This window comes from Hyperoodon ampullatus (assembly GCF_949752795.1).
Source record: "Hyperoodon ampullatus genome assembly, chromosome: 12".
Lineage (NCBI taxonomy): Eukaryota > Metazoa > Chordata > Mammalia > Artiodactyla > Ziphiidae > Hyperoodon > Hyperoodon ampullatus.
In genome coordinates, this window is record NC_136925.1 from 25879047 (window position 1) to 25899375 (window position 20329).

At 33.3% G+C, this 20329-nt stretch overlaps 1 protein-coding gene across 6 annotated transcripts in view; it reads right to left on the minus strand.

Moving 5' to 3' along the window:
- EPHA7 (EPH receptor A7) overlaps positions 1-20329 on the minus strand; it is a gene marked incomplete at both ends in the record, with an annotated part of 164618 nt that overhangs the window by 6930 nt on the left and 137359 nt on the right. Inside the window, 8 exons of one of the 6 annotated variants that reach the window (XM_079716484.1) lie at positions 5056-5205; positions 5921-6130; positions 7607-7668; positions 8247-8432; positions 9261-9374; positions 13773-13828; positions 14476-14584; positions 19855-20023. In XM_079716484.1, coding sequence (XP_079572610.1) covers positions 5056-5205; positions 5921-6130; positions 7607-7668; positions 8247-8432; positions 9261-9374; positions 13773-13828; positions 14476-14584; positions 19855-20023 — 1056 coding nt within the window. Of the gene's footprint in view, positions 1-5055; positions 5206-5920; positions 6131-7606; positions 7669-8246; positions 8433-9260; positions 9387-10668; positions 10704-13772; positions 13829-14475; positions 14585-19839; positions 20024-20329 lie in introns of those variants that run through there. The other 5 variants (XM_079716483.1, XM_079716482.1, XM_079716481.1 and 2 more) reach the window with 5 other exon arrangements.

Below are 20329 nucleotides of genomic sequence, written 5' to 3' on the forward strand. Positions count from 1 at the left end.
AGAACATTTATCAACACAAAATGAAGCTTCTAGCTCTCAAAAACACAGTGGTTTACAAATTTTTAAAGGAGCAACAGCAAAGTATAATTAAAATAAGAGATGCTCTGGACTGGGAATGGACTTTGGGACTCCAAAGTTGCCATTAACAATCATGCTCCTACCTACAGGGGCACCAGAGATACGTGCTGGGAACCTTGGTCTCTGTAGAGCATAGTTTGGCATAATGCAAGGCAAGCCTGTTGAGGAAAAACCCGCCCTCAAGGGATGATTCAGCCAGGAACTGAGACTTGAGGTTCTGCAGGTTTTATCTGGTTAGCCTGCCAGAGAAACAAGTTATCTTTTAAGGATACAATAATCATAGTAAATATTTATTGAATACTTACTATACGATTAGCATTGTTTTAATTATCTCATTTAATCTTTACAAAAACCTTATTAGGCAAGTATTATTATATTGATTCTAGAGACAAAGAATCGGAGGTGCTGAGAAGTTAAGCACAGGGAAAACATCACATAGCTGTCAGTAGAAGAGACAGAATTTGATGCAGGCTGTCTGACCAGAGCCCATGCTGTTGAGAGCTGCATTCTATTTCCAACTGGGAAAACAAAAAGTGTGCTGTGCAAATAGTTACACGTTCTCAGAAACAAGAAAACACACAGTAAGATGACTGGTCCTACACTTCTTAAAGCGTTATGTAATTATCCATGGAATTCATTTAAAACATCTTTTTGTGAAATTACTAGAAACCCCTTGGATTTGCCTGTCGAGATCTAGCCTTAGCATTATAATAAAAGTCAAAGAAAAAAAGGAAAATATTCACAGCAATTTCTAATTCTAGATCATTCCCAGAGGAATAGGAAGTGACTAGGGTAAATGACACTTTAATAGAACACTGGGATCCAACAGGGGACACTTCTTAAACTGCAGAGAAATACTTGGAAAACACACATTTGCTTCCCGAGATGTATTTCAGTATTACTACAGTATGACACTAGTTAAGAGAAAAAGGAGCACAGACAGATCCCATGATAATGGGCCTATAATAACTCAAAATGGGAGATAACATGATTGGCTTCTGTTCTCCACTTATGCCCATTTTCATCTCATTAACCTCACAATAACATGACCCACATTTTATGCAATTAAATATTTTGGACCCCACATACAGGATTACAACAAAGTTTTACCAAAAAATCCACAATTTTTTATATCTTAATATAAAAAAAGTAATAAATCAGTGGTGACTTTTAAAAGGAAAAGTTGAGGGCTCACAGTTTAGCTGAGAATAAACTTAGTTACAGGCATATTATATTTTCAAAGCTCTTAAATGTCTTTTCATGGACCACTCTAAAGAATTATCTTTATGTCTCCTATCCTTATGGATGCTTAATTTTTTACCATCCTTGTGACTACCTACCAGTAAATTGGATGATTTATTGGCCTACCTTAAGGTAAGAAGAAATGACTTTGTTGAGTACTATAAACAGGAAAAAAAGTAATCCATATAATGAAGAACTTTAAAATTTCATAATTTGAGTATGAAAATTATAATCGGACTAATTAAGACATAAATTCAATTAAAAGAGAGCTGCTGTGAATGCCAAATATAAGTATTTCTAATTTGTGTATTATGTATTATATTTGACTGCATTTATACATATAAGTTCTGTCTTTGAAAGGTCATTAATGGAAAGGGCTAAACACCTACAGATTTTAAAGAATGAAAGTTGGAAATTTATTGGGAAAGCCTACCCTCTTGGTTTTAACTGCAAATACTTAGATTCTAATTGCTTCCATTGCAGTTAAAACTCAGGAAATGTATGGGCACATGAAAAACAATGAGCAGTAATCCTGTGATAAACCTATTTGGGTGTGGTTAACTTCATACATATGCATATTATCTTTTCCCAAGATTTTCTTGCTTATTCCCTGCTTTAGAGTGCAACTAAAGCCTCCTGGCACTATCTACCTCATTGATTTTACAATATAGTCAGCCCTCCATATCCTGGGAGGATTCTACATCTTTAGATTCGGCAGCCATGGATGAAAACATTTCAAAAGAAAAAGGAAAACCAGAAAATTCCAAAAAGCAAAACTTGAATTTGCCACACACCAGTAATTATTTGCACTGCATTTACATTGTATTCACATCTACTTACATAGTATTTATATTGTGTTAGGTATCATAAGTAATCTAGAGATAATTTAAAGTATACAGGAGGATGGGCACAAGTTTAGTGCAAATACAATGTCATTTTGTATGAGGGACTTGAGCATCCTCAGATTTTGGTATCTGCCAAAGTCCTGGAACCAATGTCCCATGGATACTAAGGGACTAGTGTACCTCTTTTTTATTTCTTCAGAGAGATCACAGAAACCTCACTTTATTTAGCTTTCAGCCTAGAATTCTGTGGAGTTCCTGACAAATATTAACTATCAACTTAGATCTTGTTCTGATGGTGACTTAAGAAAAGACTCTTGTAATCCAAGGTATTGAAATTTGAGGGATTTCTAAAATCCCTAACAAATTTCTAGCAACTAAACTTAAACAATATAAAGTGAGTTGATTCAATCAAGGGTGATTCTCTCCATCAATCTAGACTGATTTTTTAAATATTAATGTCTCTGAATATCTGATGAAAGCAACATTCCCAGAAAAATAACATATATTCACATATACAGAGGATTTCCATATGCATCAGGGAGTTGGCAGGTCACTTAAGTCTCTCCATGGTCTCCTACCCAGAGACTCCAAGAAAAAAGCTTTTCTCTAGAGAATTTTTTTGCTAGAATGGAATTCATTATTTTAAATTATCCAGTTTTCCCCACCATTTGTATATTGAAGATTAAACATATAATTGCTCAAATACCAGTTTAACATAAGTATAAAATAATGAATATTATGCTTTAAGAAGAATATTAATATCAATTTCACTATAAAAACTGAACTACATAGGTAATTTCTTGTGCTTGAATTTAATAATTTAATAATTCAGACATTTGTGATTAAAAAAAGAAGAAAGATGGTGCTAAAATATTCTAGGTCAGAAGTAAACTTCATTGTGCCTATAAAAATTTCATTTGATCAGTAAAAATATTTATTAATGCTTGATAGACTAAATATACATTTATGATATTTAATTTTCAAAAAAAACAATAGGGAATACTAAAAATTAAATTGAAGATTTTTTTTTCTTCTTAACCATTTCTATTATTTATTTTTAGAAGTTAAGGAAACTTTGAATTTAAGTCATCTTATATTCCTGTCATTCCCTTTATGTTTGAATCTAGTACAGAAGGAAGGTGTCAAAAGAAATGAAACTCTACCGAGTGTCTAGGGAAATGTAAATATTTCTCTTTCTCTGCCCCAAGGATTTGTTTGCCCACATTTTGACAGTCCATGAAATCTTTGACACTGAGACCTGTCAAATATTAACAACTTTGCCTCTGCCAAACGGACTCATCATTCAGACTTTTATCTTTGAAAAACCAAAACCAAAAACAAACAAACAAAAACCCAAATAAAAAAATTTTATGTCATTATTCAATTCGAAATAGCAAAAGATTTCACTGATTTCAAAGCTCCCCCTCTTTAGGCTGTGAATTTTTCAGCCAATGCAAAAATTTGTTAAAAAATGTATTGAAAATTACCTTACCAACAAGCAGTCTCATTTTAGTTGTCTAAAAATAGCTATTTATAAGTTTTAAGAACCATAGGAACTTGACGTGGAAAATTCTAGAATAAAAAAGAGCTACTAATTTTATATAACAATGATCATGATCTGTTTTTGAAAAATAACTCAACTTTAATGTTAGTCAGCGTCTATTGCTGTCCATGTTTATAGTACCTCGAGAATTGACTACTCCAAACTGGTTTGCTTATCACATCCTTCCTTTCAACGGTAATATAGAATTTCTTCAAGCACCACTTATTTTTTCACTCTATTCTTCAAGAGCATGCATTTTTACCATTTCCAAATTCCTTCAAAAAAAAGCTTTCATCAATTTGCCCCAACCTAAACTTCATTTCAAATCACTAACGATGTATGCATCTCCCTTATAGGAGATGCAGAGGAGTCTATTTGGTTGGTCCCCATACACTTCACTAAGTCTTTATTTCTGGACTTTCCAAAGGGCTCCCTTGGTGAATTCTCTAATCAACTATGAACCAAGGTTTTCTCCATATTTCTAGTTCAAATCCAGGGTACCTTCCTAGATTTTACATTTGCTCTACTTCTAACTAAATTTCACTCATATTTTCAATAAATTAAGCAATATGAATCTGCTAATACTTGAAAGCTTCTGGATTATAAAAATGTTAATTTCATAAAATTCAACTTAGAGACGCAAATATTTACTTACACTTATGCTATATTGTTTTATAAATGGTTTCTTGGTGTGAGATGCATATCAAGAACTATCATCAGCTTCTTAAGGGATAACAACGTATCTTATGCCTTAGTAACAAGATACACATTTAATAAGTTGTATTTTTAGAAGAAATTTCCAAAGATAGTCTCATTGTGATTACATTATAAAATATCACTATGAAACAATATTGGTCATAAAATCTAGGTTATCTCATGAAATTAAAATTTAAGTAAATCAATCAACAATAGATACTTTAAACAGATTTTATCAGGAAATTAAAAAAAGAAAGACAAGCTTCAACAACAAAATCAAACACAACCTTCCTCACCCTCCCCTCCGCAAATGATTCTTTTATTCATGTGACTCTCCCACTACAGGTGTGCAAGCTCAGCATGATTACCTTTATTAAGGAGAAATATCCTTTGCAGGCTTCTATTATGTCCAGAGAATTTAAATAAAAAAAGAAAAAGCAATTCTTCAAAATGAAGACAAAATGAAATTAATTGAACCACTAATTTATGGTAATTATTGTGGTGATTTGTGGTAATAATTGTGAAAACTCAGCAATCATCTTTTTATGATTCTATAAATTTTCTTCTTATGAGCCATTACCTACACGTTCCCATAATATGAATATTAATGTATTAAATAAATCCTTTTTGTTTAAGTAGTGTAACACCTACATCTTGATTTGACATATCCCAATAAGGTCTTTCTCCATAAGACATAACTTCCCACATGACTATTCCATAGCTCCATACGTCACTGGCTGATGTGAATTTCCGGTATTGGATGGCTTCAGGTGCTGTCCACCTCACTGGAATTTTTCCACCCTGTATAAAAGAAATTGACATTTTAAGTATGTATAATAATGTATAAAACATTTATAGCAGAACCATTAAACTACAGTTAAACACTTGTGTATTTGGTTGGCAATTCAGCAGTATCAGGTCTATTCATCTTGAATTTCTCTAAGTGCATTTAAAGTTACTAATCTGTTTTTTAAAATGTCACAGTTAAGTTTTCATTTTTAAGGCAAATCAATAATGGACCTATGTGGTTGTAGGACAAGAGTCTAGTCGAAAGGACAATGACAAATTAGACAAAACAGCTACTAAAATGGAATGAAATATTGGAATAATATTAATAGTATATAAGTAAATCCTCATATTTTCCCTTTTTCTAATCTTACAAAAGTTATAAGAATTAGCATAGTTAATCTTTTATTAAAACCTTTATTAAAATGAGATTATATTTTTCTGCTACAATTATGACTGCTAGTAACCAAATGTTGTATGTGTATATTATTTATATGAACATCCCAATATAAAATAAGCTGTTCTCATTTTTATCATTACTTCTCATCTTAGCTTATATGTAGATTGTAAAAGCAACAAAGATTCTTCCAAAAGGAAAAAAATAGCAAAAACAAAAAGCTGAGATCAATTTGCCTCTTTTCTCCCATTTAGTTTTGTATTATTAGGCCCTGCTTTCTTGGTAGGAAAATTGAAGGAATATGAAAAGGTGCAGTAATAGACTTTTTCTTACAGTCGTTGTATAGACAGCTTCTGGATCGTCCTCTATAACCCGGGACAGGCCGAAATCTGACACTTTACAAACAAGATTGCTGTTGACAAGAATATTACGAGCTGCAAGGTCCCTGTGAACATATCCCATATCGGCCAAATATCTCATTCCAGCAGCAATTCCTCTCAGCATTCCTACCAACTGAATGACTGTAAATTGCCCATCGTGTTTCTACAGGAAGACAAAAATGAAAGTCCAGTTAGCTATACTTTGAAAGGGAAAAAAAATCACCATGAAAAATGTCTGCACCCTAGTCATTTTCTGTTGTATACTAGGAATCACCAGTTAATTTTCTATGTAGTGTAGACACTTGTGAAAAACATAACAGGTGCTGATTTAACTTGATAGATAGTCAGGTAATATAAAATAGAGTTCTGATAATCATTTAGTTATTTATATGGATGTGTTGTTAACATTAACTAATCATAATTTCAGATTGTGTAAATCCCAAAGTATATGCTAATTTTTAAATCGAAGTTAGGGAATGGAATATAAAAAAAAAATGATCCTGACAGCTGTTTTCCTCACTTGCCAAAAATTGCACAAATAATCTAAAAATATAAAAGGGATAAAGATACATATATTAGCTTTCTTTCTCCAAATGGTAAAAAAATGTAAAGGTGAAAAAACTTTTGAGTAAAGATGAAGAGAAACTAAGAGGTAGAAAATGATTATACTGGCTGACTTGGTTTTCATTTTATACTTTTCACTGCTATCTGTAGGTACATTACTTATAACCAAGATTCTCTAAAATACATGTACTAACAAGTAGAATTGAGCACTCTTTGTAACCAAGTGGCCACCATATATTTTTAACCCACAGATTTCTCCAATTGAATTACAGATACGGTGCATGAGGACCATGGATTGAGCAGATGAGCTTGTTAGGTGATGCTTTCTTCCAGAGAGTTGACAGTTACGCATATCATCTTGCATGTCATATGCAAGATGACAGTTGCATCTTGCATATCATCAAGATGCAGCAATAAAGACCTCTTAAAATCCTCTGAATCCTTATTAAACTTGGTTGAACTTATCATTCTAGATCATGTATGTTCTCATTATTTTCTCTTTTCCATTTGAAAAAATGTTAACATGTGTTCACGTTCTTAGGTGGAAAGTCTCTGAATGTAAAAATACGTATGTTTTTACATTTAGAATTTATTATTTATACAAATAACATACTTGTAACTCTAAAAAGGTTCATTATTCTTTATTTTAGGCTCGGTGTTCACATAACAATATAACAGAAATGGTTCCACAGAGCAGAGCTGGGATCATCCTACCAACATTGAATGGCTATCTCACTTCTCAGTCTTCCCTGTATTACGTCTGTATTTCATTTATAATTGTACTGAAAAAGTAAAATGCTATGCTACAACAGGTATTCAAATTACAGGGCTTCAGGTATCCTCCATACTTGTGGCAATATGTCAATGGAAACTATTTTTTAACTACATTGTATCCTTAAGTGCTCAAAAATATTCTAGTTCAATCCAGTCTAAGACTCTTTGAATCTGCTTTTCAAAGACAATTTTGTTACCTGTTAAAGTTTATACTGTTCACATTTTACACTGCAAAGAAAAGTTCAGAAAATTACATTGGCAGCATGTATATTTAGAATGGGAGAATAACTTTGTTACTTACCCTGAGAAATGCATCTAGGGCTCCATTTTCCATGAATTCTATTACAATCATGACCGGTTTCCCTAAAATTACAAAAATATATCCATAAGAAAAAACAGTGTTGCTTCCAAAACTGTAATCTAAACTTTGTATTTATCCTCTTTCTCACTCTGGATAAAACACATGGTGCTCTTTTGAAAGACTGACTGGGTGAGTGGTGAGTATTTCTAACGCTTTTAGTGCTGCTAAATGCAAAGCGCCATTAACTGTCTGTTTGGAATGTGGTCATGATTCACAAAATTAAACAGTAAAAGTCAATGTGTTCTTCTGACTCCTGCTTTGTGAACAAAACTCAGAGAAAATGACACCTTACAGAAAATGTGAAGACTAAACTGTATTACTTTTGTGGCTTTGAAGCTAAATGAAAATATCTGTCACTCCATCTATCTATCAGATATATTCTTTAGCTCTAAACCTGCATTCATTTATCCTGATTTTTCTTCTGAGATGGTAACACAAAGAAAATGTAGTCGGTTACATATCAAGAAAAAAATTCATTAAGAATATGCAATGTATTTACAATTTGAGTTTTTAGTATCTATGAAATAACACTAATTTCTGAGTGTTCGCTGGATAAATGAAATATATAATCAATATCTACCTCTTGTAACAACCCCTTCCAAATGGACAACATTTGGGTGGTCAAACTGCCCCATGATGCTGGCTTCACATAAAAAGTCTCTCCTTTGTTTTTCTGTGTAACCAACTTTCAGGGTTTTTATGGCTACCGCAACATCTCTTTTCCCTGGAAGTTTCAAACGACCACTGCAGACTTCTCCAAATTCTCCTGAAGTAACAGAACAGGCAGGTGTATTTTAATTTCAGAAATATTTCCTCTCTCAAAGTAAATGCATTAAATTCTTTAAAAGCACTTTTAAACTTTCCTAAACTATCTGTTACACAAACTATTATTTTTTTTTAACTTGGTTAACAAAAACTCTTTCAGAAACAACATTCAGGTTTGAAATATGCTGCATAATGTACACTGCTTACTAGAGTATAAGGGCACATTAGCAAATTCTAAACATTGCTGTTGTTTTCACAGCTTGAGAAACAAATACTTCTCAAAGATTTAAATATCTGGAATTCATATCTACTTATGTCTGCTAGATTGAATGGACTTGATCCAAAAATGTATAATTATTCTGAAGATACATTGTATCCATAGAAAATAATGCTCCTTTTAAATAATTCATACATATTAATTTTCTACATGGAGTTACACAGCAGAACAGCTAATACCTAAAGGTTAGCAGGAAGATGGTAAATCAAGGCAGAGGAAATGTATATTCCAGCAAAATTCGGGACATTCTAATTATTTTAAATACGAAGTCATTTCTTGGACAGGCCAGAACTATTATGAAATAGCTTATAATAGAACGATATCTTAAAAATCCAACAGAAGACAAAAGATACATGATTCTCTGCACCACATGCTTCTTTTTCACTTTTTTCTTAAGATTTCATAAACAAGTACAGGCTCATTGCTTCTAACAGTTCAGGTAAATGCAAAAGTTCTATACTTGAGTTATAATTATTTGCCTGTCATTATGATGTATGACTTTCGATCTTGGCTAAATGGAACAGCTGAACAAGGAAGCTACAACAGCCTTACCTGCTCCGATCACACGCTCAATTTTAATACAGGAGGCATCTAGCTCCTTGGCGAATTGATGGACAGCTCTATTTGGGTCCTCATAGGTTTCAGGGTCAATGTAGGTTTTGGTGCCTGGAAATTTAACTGTAATGATGTAAGAAAGCATGACTGTGATGAAACAAAGCACTTATTGTGCAGTCAGCCCAGGAATTTCATTATGCAGAGTGCTCCTTGGAACAGTGAACTTGCTTCCACATCGCCTGATTCACAGCAGTTTTAACAGACTACTTCAGTCTGTGGGCGTATAGGTATTATATGCAAGCTTCTATAGGTAACATAGGATCCAGCTCATAGTTTACTAACTGAATTGCTTTTCCAGTAAATCAACAAAGGACATCACCGAAATTCTCTGACATGACTCTTATCAGACTGGAGGTTTAATTAAATTCATTGCTATCATGGCATAGTTCAAGCCATACTGAGGTTTGTAATGGACTTGGAAACACATTTGTAAATCTATCATTCAGTCAATCAATCAAATTAATACAATGGGAAAAGAAGACATTTCATTTACAGGTAGCCTACTACACTGACAGCAATATTAAAAACAGTTAGACATCTTACTTATTCTTTTGATTTATTTTTTTAAAGACCAACCACCATTGACATAGACATATAAATTAATACAAGATGTGAGGGACTGCTATCACAGAACCAGAGAGAAATCTACTATGACACAGTTTCTTCTTCACCTTGAAGGGCAATAGAGGCCAGATGTACAAAGTGCAGAGTAAAGTTAGAAAATTTACAATATTCCTGGGATCTGTTAACCATGTATGACAGTAATTTGAAAGAGGAATGGTTTATATGAACTTTCAATTATAAGGCTCTGGAAGATCTTAACTGCTATGAGGAGGTAGCCAATATGCCTCAGAAAAGGTAGTCAAAATTCAAACAACATAGAATCATCTTAAAAGTTAAAATCTTCTTAAAATGCACCCAGAAGCATGCAGGTAACAGATAATGCTATGTCAACTTTAAATCAATTACAATAATGTATTCCAAATCTAATCATTTGGTTAAAGACAAAGATAAGATAGATAGGCATATATTTGGTTCTATTAATGCAATAAAAAGATACACTATATCCTCAAAAAAACTTTATTGTTTTTAACAAAGCCACTGAACAATCTTTTCATTAAATCTTACTATTTGGAGAACAATATATTTCTTTATGTATTACACTGCAGCCTAACTGTGCTTATGTCATCACATCAAATTGAAATTATATTTTTAAAATAAGCATATAACAAACAAAAAGAAGCAGAATGTATAAAGGAAAAATGGGATTTAAAAATCTTGAATTATTCTGCTGTAGTTGATTGTTTATCCAAAATTGATTGTCTTAAACAATTACTGTTGCAGTCTATAAAACTGACAGATGCTCATTTGTTACTAAAGCTGAACATGAAAAAAAAAACACAAGAAAAGAGAGAGGGGATAGAAAGAGAAAAGAGAGAAAAAGGAGTACAGGGAAGGGAGGGGAAGAGAAAAAGAGAGAAGGGAAGAAAACAATAGGTTAACCTCCTAGATTGGTAGGCAGATGGAGAATGAGCCATCTTCTCCCTTTTTATTCTCTTCCTTTCTTTCATTGTTTTTTTGTTTTTGTTTTTTTCTTTTTGGTTTGGTTTTGTGATAAGGGAGCTGGATTGGAGGTAGCCTTCTGCATCTCAAATGGGTCTCTGATGGTTCTTTATTCAAGCTGTCATAAAACATTTTGACAGGCCAGAGCAATTTTGGCATAAAAACATGAAATACTGCCCAGCTTGGATTCAAAGACATTGTTAGAAGAAATGGTAGGAGGAAACAAAATGTAAATTGGAATTGCTTCACTAAACTCCTCCATCGTGTTTATATCTTAAAATGTAACACTTGGGGCCATGGAGAGTGGAGGGCACCTGATACAAATGACTGGACATTCTATTAAATTCAGTGCTCTAAAAGCTAGTAAAATGGTTGCTTTCATGTTTCTGTAAAAATTCAATCTGGTGTCTTAGCACCTAATGAAATTGTCTGTATACTAAAGGAATAAAAGGACACCAACTTGTAAATAGCTGGTGACCACAGTGTTGTACTTTACGTATTGTAAATACAGTCATAAAATCAAATAAAATGCCTGGTTCTCATCAAATGACAAGAAAAGGTATCCTTGTAAAAAGGGTAATTCAAAAATATAAAGGATTTACCAAGATAGGATATCTTAAGTGTACTTTATATTTTTTTTCATTATTCGTTTCAAAATGGATGCTTTAAAATAAGAAAAATTTTGATGTAATTTCTGAATATTTTGGTCTATTGTTTTTCCTGATTTAAGAGTATGAGCTTTTTGAGTTTTAATGTCTCATTTTCATTTCTCATGAATGTTAAACATCTTAAAACCACCACTGATATTTTGCTCTAGAGATGAAAACTGTTTACATATACCTCAAGCTTATCTTTTCTATGTTATCAGGTAAAACATGCAGCTTTATTTTTTTCTAATTACAAACTGGATGTCAAATGTAAAAAAAGGGTATGGCATCAAAATATCAAAACTGAGTGATGACAATTAAGCATTAGGCTATACATCATGTTTTAGGTAAGCCATATTTTATTTTACCTTCAGCATTAACCTGCAAGCTAAAAGTAAAAAAACTAAGAGGCAGCATTTGATCATTTGGGGATGTCTCAGATGTCCTCAATAAAGAAAAGAAAAGTGACATACTGATTAAGGTATTATTAAATGATTTTGCCATCAAATTATTCACATATGGATAGAGTCAAGGATTCCAGCCACTATAGTCTTATGTCACTCTTCTATATGCATTTTAAACTAGATACAAAAATTAATCCATTCAAGTTTTGATCCTCTCCTTTCTGTCTGGGGAAGTGTTAAAAGTATTCTCTCATGTCATGAAAGAGAAAAAAATGTAACTTCCACTTTTTCTGTATATCCTCTAGGTGTAAACGGCCTATGGTACTCTCATTACTGGGACTTGTCACAAAATCACTGCCAGATTAGCAAGAGGACGCACGGACATTGGGAGCATATCAAATCATCCTGGGGGGAGGGGCAGAATCACATGTATTCAGTCATAATCAGGAGCAGATTTAAGTCTTGTGGGGCTTGAACTTTCTACAATTTGGGATACTTTCTTTAAGAAAAAATATTCTACACACTAACTTGCTAGGGCTCTTCCAGGGCCTTGAAAGGAGTCTGTGAAAGTGAGGGGCCTTGAAACTTAAACTTCATGATAAAGCGCCCTTTGGTCATTACCTTTCACTATAATTTCTAGTGTCCCAATACCATCCCTGCCATCAGTGGTTGGAATTTTACAGAGTTTCATCATCAATTTGGATATGTAATATGTAAAACCACTTTTCTTTTGAAAACTAAAGTTAAGGGAACTATTGGTTCAACAATTAATAACACACTGAAGAAACTTAGGCATGATAATAATGGTGTTCACAATTTGTGTTTTTTCAACCACACATTTCCCTGATTGATGCTTACATACTCCTGTGACTTTAGAAGGGGTATATGACAATATCTTCTTAGATACTGACATAAGAGTTTGATAAATAACACAAAAATAGATGTAATTCTTATGCCATTTACAGGAAATCTATCTCCCCATGAGAAATTTTCATAAAGATTATGGTTACTAAGAAAAATAATAAATAAAATTATTTTTCAATATTTTCAAGGATTAAAAATAGGAATAATGGGTTTGGATAAGAGCATCATCAATTATCAGAACTAAAATCATTTCCCTGTTAGGATTTTACTTTGACTGCAAGAAGTCAACATTTACTTGCATGGCTCTCAGTTTTTCACTTGCCATCTACATGCAACAATGATAAGATTAATGCAGTCGGGCATCTATTTTCTTTGGTTCCCTGATCTTTCTTCTGATATTATTTCTAAAATGAACTTTTAAGAATCAGGTAGCCCAGATCCACAGGAAAACATCAGAGGATTGAATCCTATTATTATACTATTTACATCCCTTGAAATATCATCTGTGATGGACATTTTACAGTAGATGGAGAGAAAGAGGCTCCTTAGCTTAGCCTTTCATTATATCATCACTCATTGGGTAGAAAAAGAAGGGCCTATCCTTCTAACTTGAAATGAATTCTTGAGCTACAACATGGGCACATGCAACATTTAATCAATCATTATTAGAATGATATGAAACACTTGGGCAAAGTTTGAAAAAGGAACATTTGTGACATAAAAGCTACTGAATATCCTTGCAGTTATATTAACATTTCTTATGAGAGATTACAAGTTTGAATATATTTTTTAAAAATTCACATCATATGATCTTCATTTTGCATATCTTGTTCAAATGTTTTAAAGTAACATTTTGAGCTCATGATATATTTTCAAGCCTGATACATTAGGAATTTATTCATGCCAATATTAACAACCAGGTTTCTGTATTAATTGGGGTAAATAATAATAAAGAAAAGCCAAACACTTACAATGAAAGTAAAGCTCTTCATCCCCTTCTTGGTCAGCTTTGCTATAACCACAGTGCCTGGAAAAAAATCAGATTTTTGATGATTATTCTCAACCAATAATCTCACTTTATATATTTAAAATTCAGTATCATATACCTTAATTACTTAATAACATGCTAGTTAGAGCTATAAACAAAGTACATAAACTTTCTGTCCATAGTTCTGAACTCAATAATAATATAGCGGTTCACATGATTTAAAAAAAGCAGAGAATATAAAGTCTTTGTGTGAGACATTGTGGAAGGGACATATTTCATAGATTTAGATTTATCAATGAGTGAATATTTGCTTATATTTTTTCTGAAAAAACAACAACAACAACAGATTTTAAATGGTTTCCACAAACCATTAACTAAGAGTAAATCTTTCCCCAGGTGTCTTCTATATTTATTACAAAAATCTAACTCTGAAAATAGCTAATAAAAAGTCACCCAATAGCAATTACAATACTCATTCCTCTTAAACTAAAGGCAATGATCAAGCTCACACTATATTCTGACCTTGGGAGAATGGAAATTTTTTGACCTTCAATGTTTCATATGAGACAACAAATGTCTGCATTTCCTATTTAACATTCTAAACTAAACAATAAGTAATAGGCTGACATAATTCTGAAAAGTCAACACATTTTATGTTAGAGATTAGAACAAATTTTGTCTTCTACCTTCTTCCAATGATGAATCCAAAGACCATGAAAACCAAAATGATGGTCCCGGCCACTGCAACCACGGCAATTATAATAACAGGGTTCTGTTCACTGGAGACTGCCGTAGCTATAAACAGAAAAAAAAAAAAAAAAAAAAAAGCTCAAGAAAACACTCAATACCTTGTAAGCACTTGAGAGAGGTTAAACAAAATCTTATAAACAAGACAGCTATGCTATTAAATTCACCTTTAATTTAAATGCATTCTATTGTAATATAAATTTAAATAAACATTTATTTTTGCATTTTAAATAAGTGGTAAGGACAATACTTTCATCTATTTTATATTCTTCAGCTAGAAAAGATCCCTACAAAATGCCTTATTGAATGGCTATCTCCTGCTTAATTGTTGGAAACTTAGTTATAAATCAAGAGATAAAGATCTTTCATCTACAATTGCTATGAAATCCCTATTTTTCCCTCAGTGAGGTATTTGATCCCTCTGTGTCTGTTTTCCTGGTGTGTAAAAAAGGAACCCAAATACATACTCTCAGCATTTTTCAAAGCACCTTAAATGATATATCTCTCATATCATCAATATAGAATAAAATTCATCATGTAATCATAGTAAATCATTATGAATTTATAATCCACCTTAATTAAGGAAAACGAAGAGAATTACTGGTATTAATTTGACAAAGTAGGCAATATACACATTTGAGAGTTTAAGAGCTAGGCTATTTATGAAAGGGCTAACTTTCTGCAAGCACTGTAAAAAACATTTTTGCATTATCTAATTGTAGTCGCTTCCTGTACAATGCTAAGTGATTCTTCTACGCTCATTAAGGCAAGCCCAGCTGAACCTTTCTGAGAGTCTCTTTGGGAACAGTATATGTTTATATGTCCTTTAAAGTAGCCTCTGGGCTTCCCTGGTGGCGCAGTGGTTGAGAGTCCGCCTGCTGATGCAGGGGACACGTGTTCATGCCCCGGTCTGGGAGCGGCTGGGCCCGTGAGCCATGGCCGCTGAGCCTGCGCGTCCGGAGCCTGTGCTCCACAATGGGAGAGGCCACAACAGTGAGAGGCCCGCGTACCTCAAAAAGAAAAAAAAAAAAAGCAGCCTCTAATTCTGATTCTTCATTGAGTCACATGGCCTTTTTCCAAATTAGTGAAGTTTTACTTATCTGGCAATTCACAACTGTCACATTTTCCCCAGAGCATTATATTTTCAATAACAGTATAGACTTCATAAAATAATCAAAAGAATGCAACACAATGAAAATATATATTCCAATCGCTGACCCAGTTGCAAATTGATAATCATATAATATCAAACTAATATAGTTTGCTTATTTCTGAAAAAATCAACAGCTGTAATCTTTAAGGTAGGATGGAAAATACTACTCCTTCTTGGTGTGGCAAGGGACTCACTCTCCAGAGCAGTAAATTTTATATAGGCAGAGTGTGTCTTGCCCCAACAGGAAGCATACATTTTTCTGATTGGCCTTTCTCTAGTTTATCTACGTCTCCCTCCTTTGACAACTCATCTCTTAATTTTGTATACCTATGCTAACTATAGATAGCTCTTACGTTGAAAAACAGTAAATATAGCTCTGGTGTATTGGTTTCTGAAAAGAGGTATTATACACACTCTGTAATTCAGCACCTGCTGATTTGCTCCCTGAGGGAATGAAACAAGGGAAAAAGAAAAAGAAGAAAAAGAAAGCAACTTTACAGCTTTAATTTCTGAATTACAGCCTATTATGATTAAACAGAGAAAAGATGCCTTCAAGTATTTTTCTTGGTTTGGTTGTTTTTTGTTTTTATCTGTCTTTTAGTATATATTAAGAGAGGAAAAAGAATGGAGTAGTTTTGTTCATGAGAAAGGAAAAAATTAAACACGTTATGTGTAGAAATTGTTTTCATTCAATCTGTCCCGTGGGTCTAATTTTTTGCTTGTCTTAGGCTCTGTTCTGCTCATACCGTCAGAAACAGAACTCCAATGAGAAAACTGAACTCAGGTGAATGATGAATTAGAGTTTGTGAATATTTACTTACATGTTTTTATATATATTCAGGGTCACACTTTAATCTTAACATAGTCAAAATTTATGGTTCATATTTTCATCTAATTCATGGATAATACATTTTAAAAGTAATTTATATGTGTCATAATCACTACACTATGATTTAAAAATTGTGAAAACAGTAGCATTGGCTCTGTGCAGAAGCGGATTTTTGGATGTATGTGCGATGGAATAATCTGAGTTCTCTTCCCAAACAGTGCTCAGGTACCTTCTCTTTGGTGGCATCTTCCTTCTTGCCCTCCTTCCTAGCACAGAGGATCACTGTTTACTGACACTCTGATAGCACTGGGCCATGCACTCTACCAGTGCTCAATTGTATGCAGAACTTGTGTACAAGTTTCTCTCTTTCACTAACTGGGAGCATCAATTGTGTCATGTGTTTCTGTACATCCCTAATTCTTAGCACAGTAACGTGTGCTAAATCAGTAGTTCTTAAAAGGTGTCTGGGAAACCCTAAGGGTTCCTCAGGAATATTCCAGGGAATCTGCAAGGTCAACACTATTTTCATTTAATGTTATTTGCCTTTTTCACTCTCACATGCTTACAGGTGCACAGTTGAGTTTCCCAAGAACTTACATGACACGGGATAATATCACTCTGATGGCTAATGAAATGTGTGTTGTGTATACTTGTATTAAAAAAATTTCTCAGTTTTAATTTCTAAAGTGGTGAACATAAATAAATATAACCCAAATAGTCAAAATCTATTTGGGGATCTTCAATAGTTTTTAATAGCTTGTAAGGGTTCCTGTGACCAAAAGGCTTGAGAATGGTTGTCCTAAATAAGAAAAGCTGACATTCAAGACTGTCTGTGTTCTAGGCACTGTACTTGGCATTTTGTGTACATTACCTTATTTAACCCTCATACTACTCTGAGAGTTGGGTACTGCTATCCTAGCAACTTTTTTTTTTTTTTTTTTTTTTTTTTTTTTTGCGGTATGTGGGCCTCTCACTGTTGCGGCCTCTTCCGCTGTGGAGCACAGGCTCCGGACGTGCAGGCTCAGCGGCCATGGCTCATGGGCCCAGCTGCTCCACGGCATGTGGGATCTTCCTGGACTGGGGCACGAACCCGTGTCCCCTGCATCAGCTGGCGGGCTCTCAACCACTGAGCCACCAGGGAAGCCCTATCCTAGCAACTTTTGCACAGAGAAGTAGCTCATCCAAAGTCACACAAATGGACATGGCAGAGCTGAAATGTGAAACCAGGAATATATCTATTAGCTCTAACTGATCCTGATAATCTGTTTTTTTCATGACTGTGAGGTATTCATTTCTTGCTTACTTACTGACTGCCTTCTATGCCTCAAGCACTATATTAGGCACTGGCAAGACTAAAGTAAGAAAAGGAGCTATGGATTGTTCTTTCATCAACTTTACCTTCCAGTGGAGAGAATATTCTGATGATAAAAAAATCACCAAATCCTTTCTAATGCAAAATTCATTTTTAACATTAATTTCATGTGCTCATTCATATTCTACTACTTCATCTCAATTTCTCTGAGGGTTAGTTACTTCATTTTTAAATAATGAAAATAATATCTATGAACCTCAGCACTAATAAATAATAGTTTGACCCAATATTCTTAATTTACGAAGTCAGGAAAATGTACAAGCTCATTTTTGAAAGTTTTCAAACCTAAACTTTTAACTGATAAATAAAGTTTGGGTAAGTATAGCTGATTGATGGTTCTTTAAGTTTGAACTATTTATTAGAATATGGAAAAAACAGAGTTTGTTTTATTATATTAAAAATTACAAAGTAAAATATCAAGAGATCAGTCTAAATGAAAAACTACTGCAACACATTTAACAGAAGACCACTCAAATGTTTAAATGTTGAAATATTAGTGTAAAACACTGTAATTTTTCGGGGCCATTGAACTTAGATATTCTCAGTTTTAATCTTACACACTCCATTTAAAAAAGATGACAAAGAATAATGGCAATGCTTATAACATCATATTATGTGAAATCTTTTTCAATTGATGACTTTTGTATCTATAATTCTATATAGATGATTTATATTTCAAATTTATTTCAACATATGTTTTATTATTTGAGGCTCTGAGAGTTACTGCTTAATTTAAAAATATAACAAAATATTTTGAAAAAAGACTACTGTTAGCAGACTTAATAAGCATTAGCTAATGCAAAAGAATTTACCAATTTATTCTACCTTTTAAAAGAGCTAGAAAAATATTCTCCCGAAGTCAAAATAACTCTTTGATCAAAATTGTATTGATTTAATTTATTTAAAATTTTTTCTATTAAAAATTGAGAAAAGAAAATCATATAATATTTTTTAGCTACTATTTGTGTAGAATTCCACAGGAACACTAGATTGGTAAGGAGAGGAGGAGGTAACAGCTTGGTGAACCTTGAGCCTGAGTAATATCGAGAGAAATCAAAAACTTCCAAAACACAGAAACACACCCTGAGGCTTCAACCTAGCTGAATAACAACCAGCAGAGGTACTCAAGCTGTTCTAAACTTGCACTCTGACAATAGACTGGGACGTGCATCCTAAGATACATCTGCTTATTTGTGATACACTATAGACACATGTATTTTTGTTATGTTCCTATGCTGCCTTATAAAACACAAAGTGATAAAGGGGATTCGAGATATTGCTAATGTTCTATTTTTAAGCTGAGTGGTAGATACAGAGATATTCAATTAATTATTCTTCTTAATATTTCACATATACTTTAAGTATGTCATTTAGTATGTTGGAAATATTTCATAAAAATGAAAAAAGATGACAAAAATAAAAAGAATGACAAGGTCTAAGATCTTCTTCTTGAATGGAAAGTTTTGAAATCATTGCTAAAAGGTAAGTAGCTTGAATTAACCACCATGATTATTATAAACCACCTTTCTCTGGCCCACCCTGGTGTATATCCTGACTTCATTTGGGAGTTTTCCTGGCTTCATTTGGCTTCATTTTGGGGGCAGCTTTGACAACTAGAGTAAGATTATTTTGGGGTGTACCAAAACAGTCTGTATCAATACACGTTTGAACAAGTCCTGCTTTTGTTTCTGACTTCATCTTTTCAAAATAAACCCAGTTTGTATTAAAGAAACGAATTTAAGTCACAAGGGTATAACATCACAAAACAAAACTGGAAATTTTAAATTATTATTCTGAATAACCTTTACAAAGAATATATATATACATATGCATAGACATTCACCTTTAAAAGTAAAAATCATCTTGAACTAAATCATCGCCCCCAGTACTGAAAAGAAAATATGCCAGAGTTATAGAGAGTAAGAATCCAAACCAAAGATGGTAATTACCTTCAAACATTTTACCTGTAGCTTCCTCTAGTGTAGCAACGTCAAGTCTGGGACTGTAATTTCCATAACCAGCAGCAGTAAAAGCCCGAATCTGGAAAACATACACTGTTCCTGGCTTCAGGTTGTTAATGGAAGCCGAAGTGGACTTGGTTTTTAATGTCGAGTAGGTCCGCTCCCTTTGATCCTAGAAACAATACAGGGAATATTTAATTGTGATTGCAACCAGGCAATTTGACAGCCAATTCTTGCAATTTATTTCAATTTGCTGCATTGTTTTTATAAAGGCTACATTGTACCCTGTGGAATATTGGAACACTGAGTTGTTTCTCAGATAATATAAAATGTAAATGTGAGCACATGCCTTTGTTCTATAAATTTCAAAGAGAAATAATTTTTTTAAAACATTTATGATGTTTTGAGCCTTTGCTTTGTTGGTAGAGGGCACAGTGGCAAGAACTATTTAGCCATAAATATAATCAAAGGTCCTTTT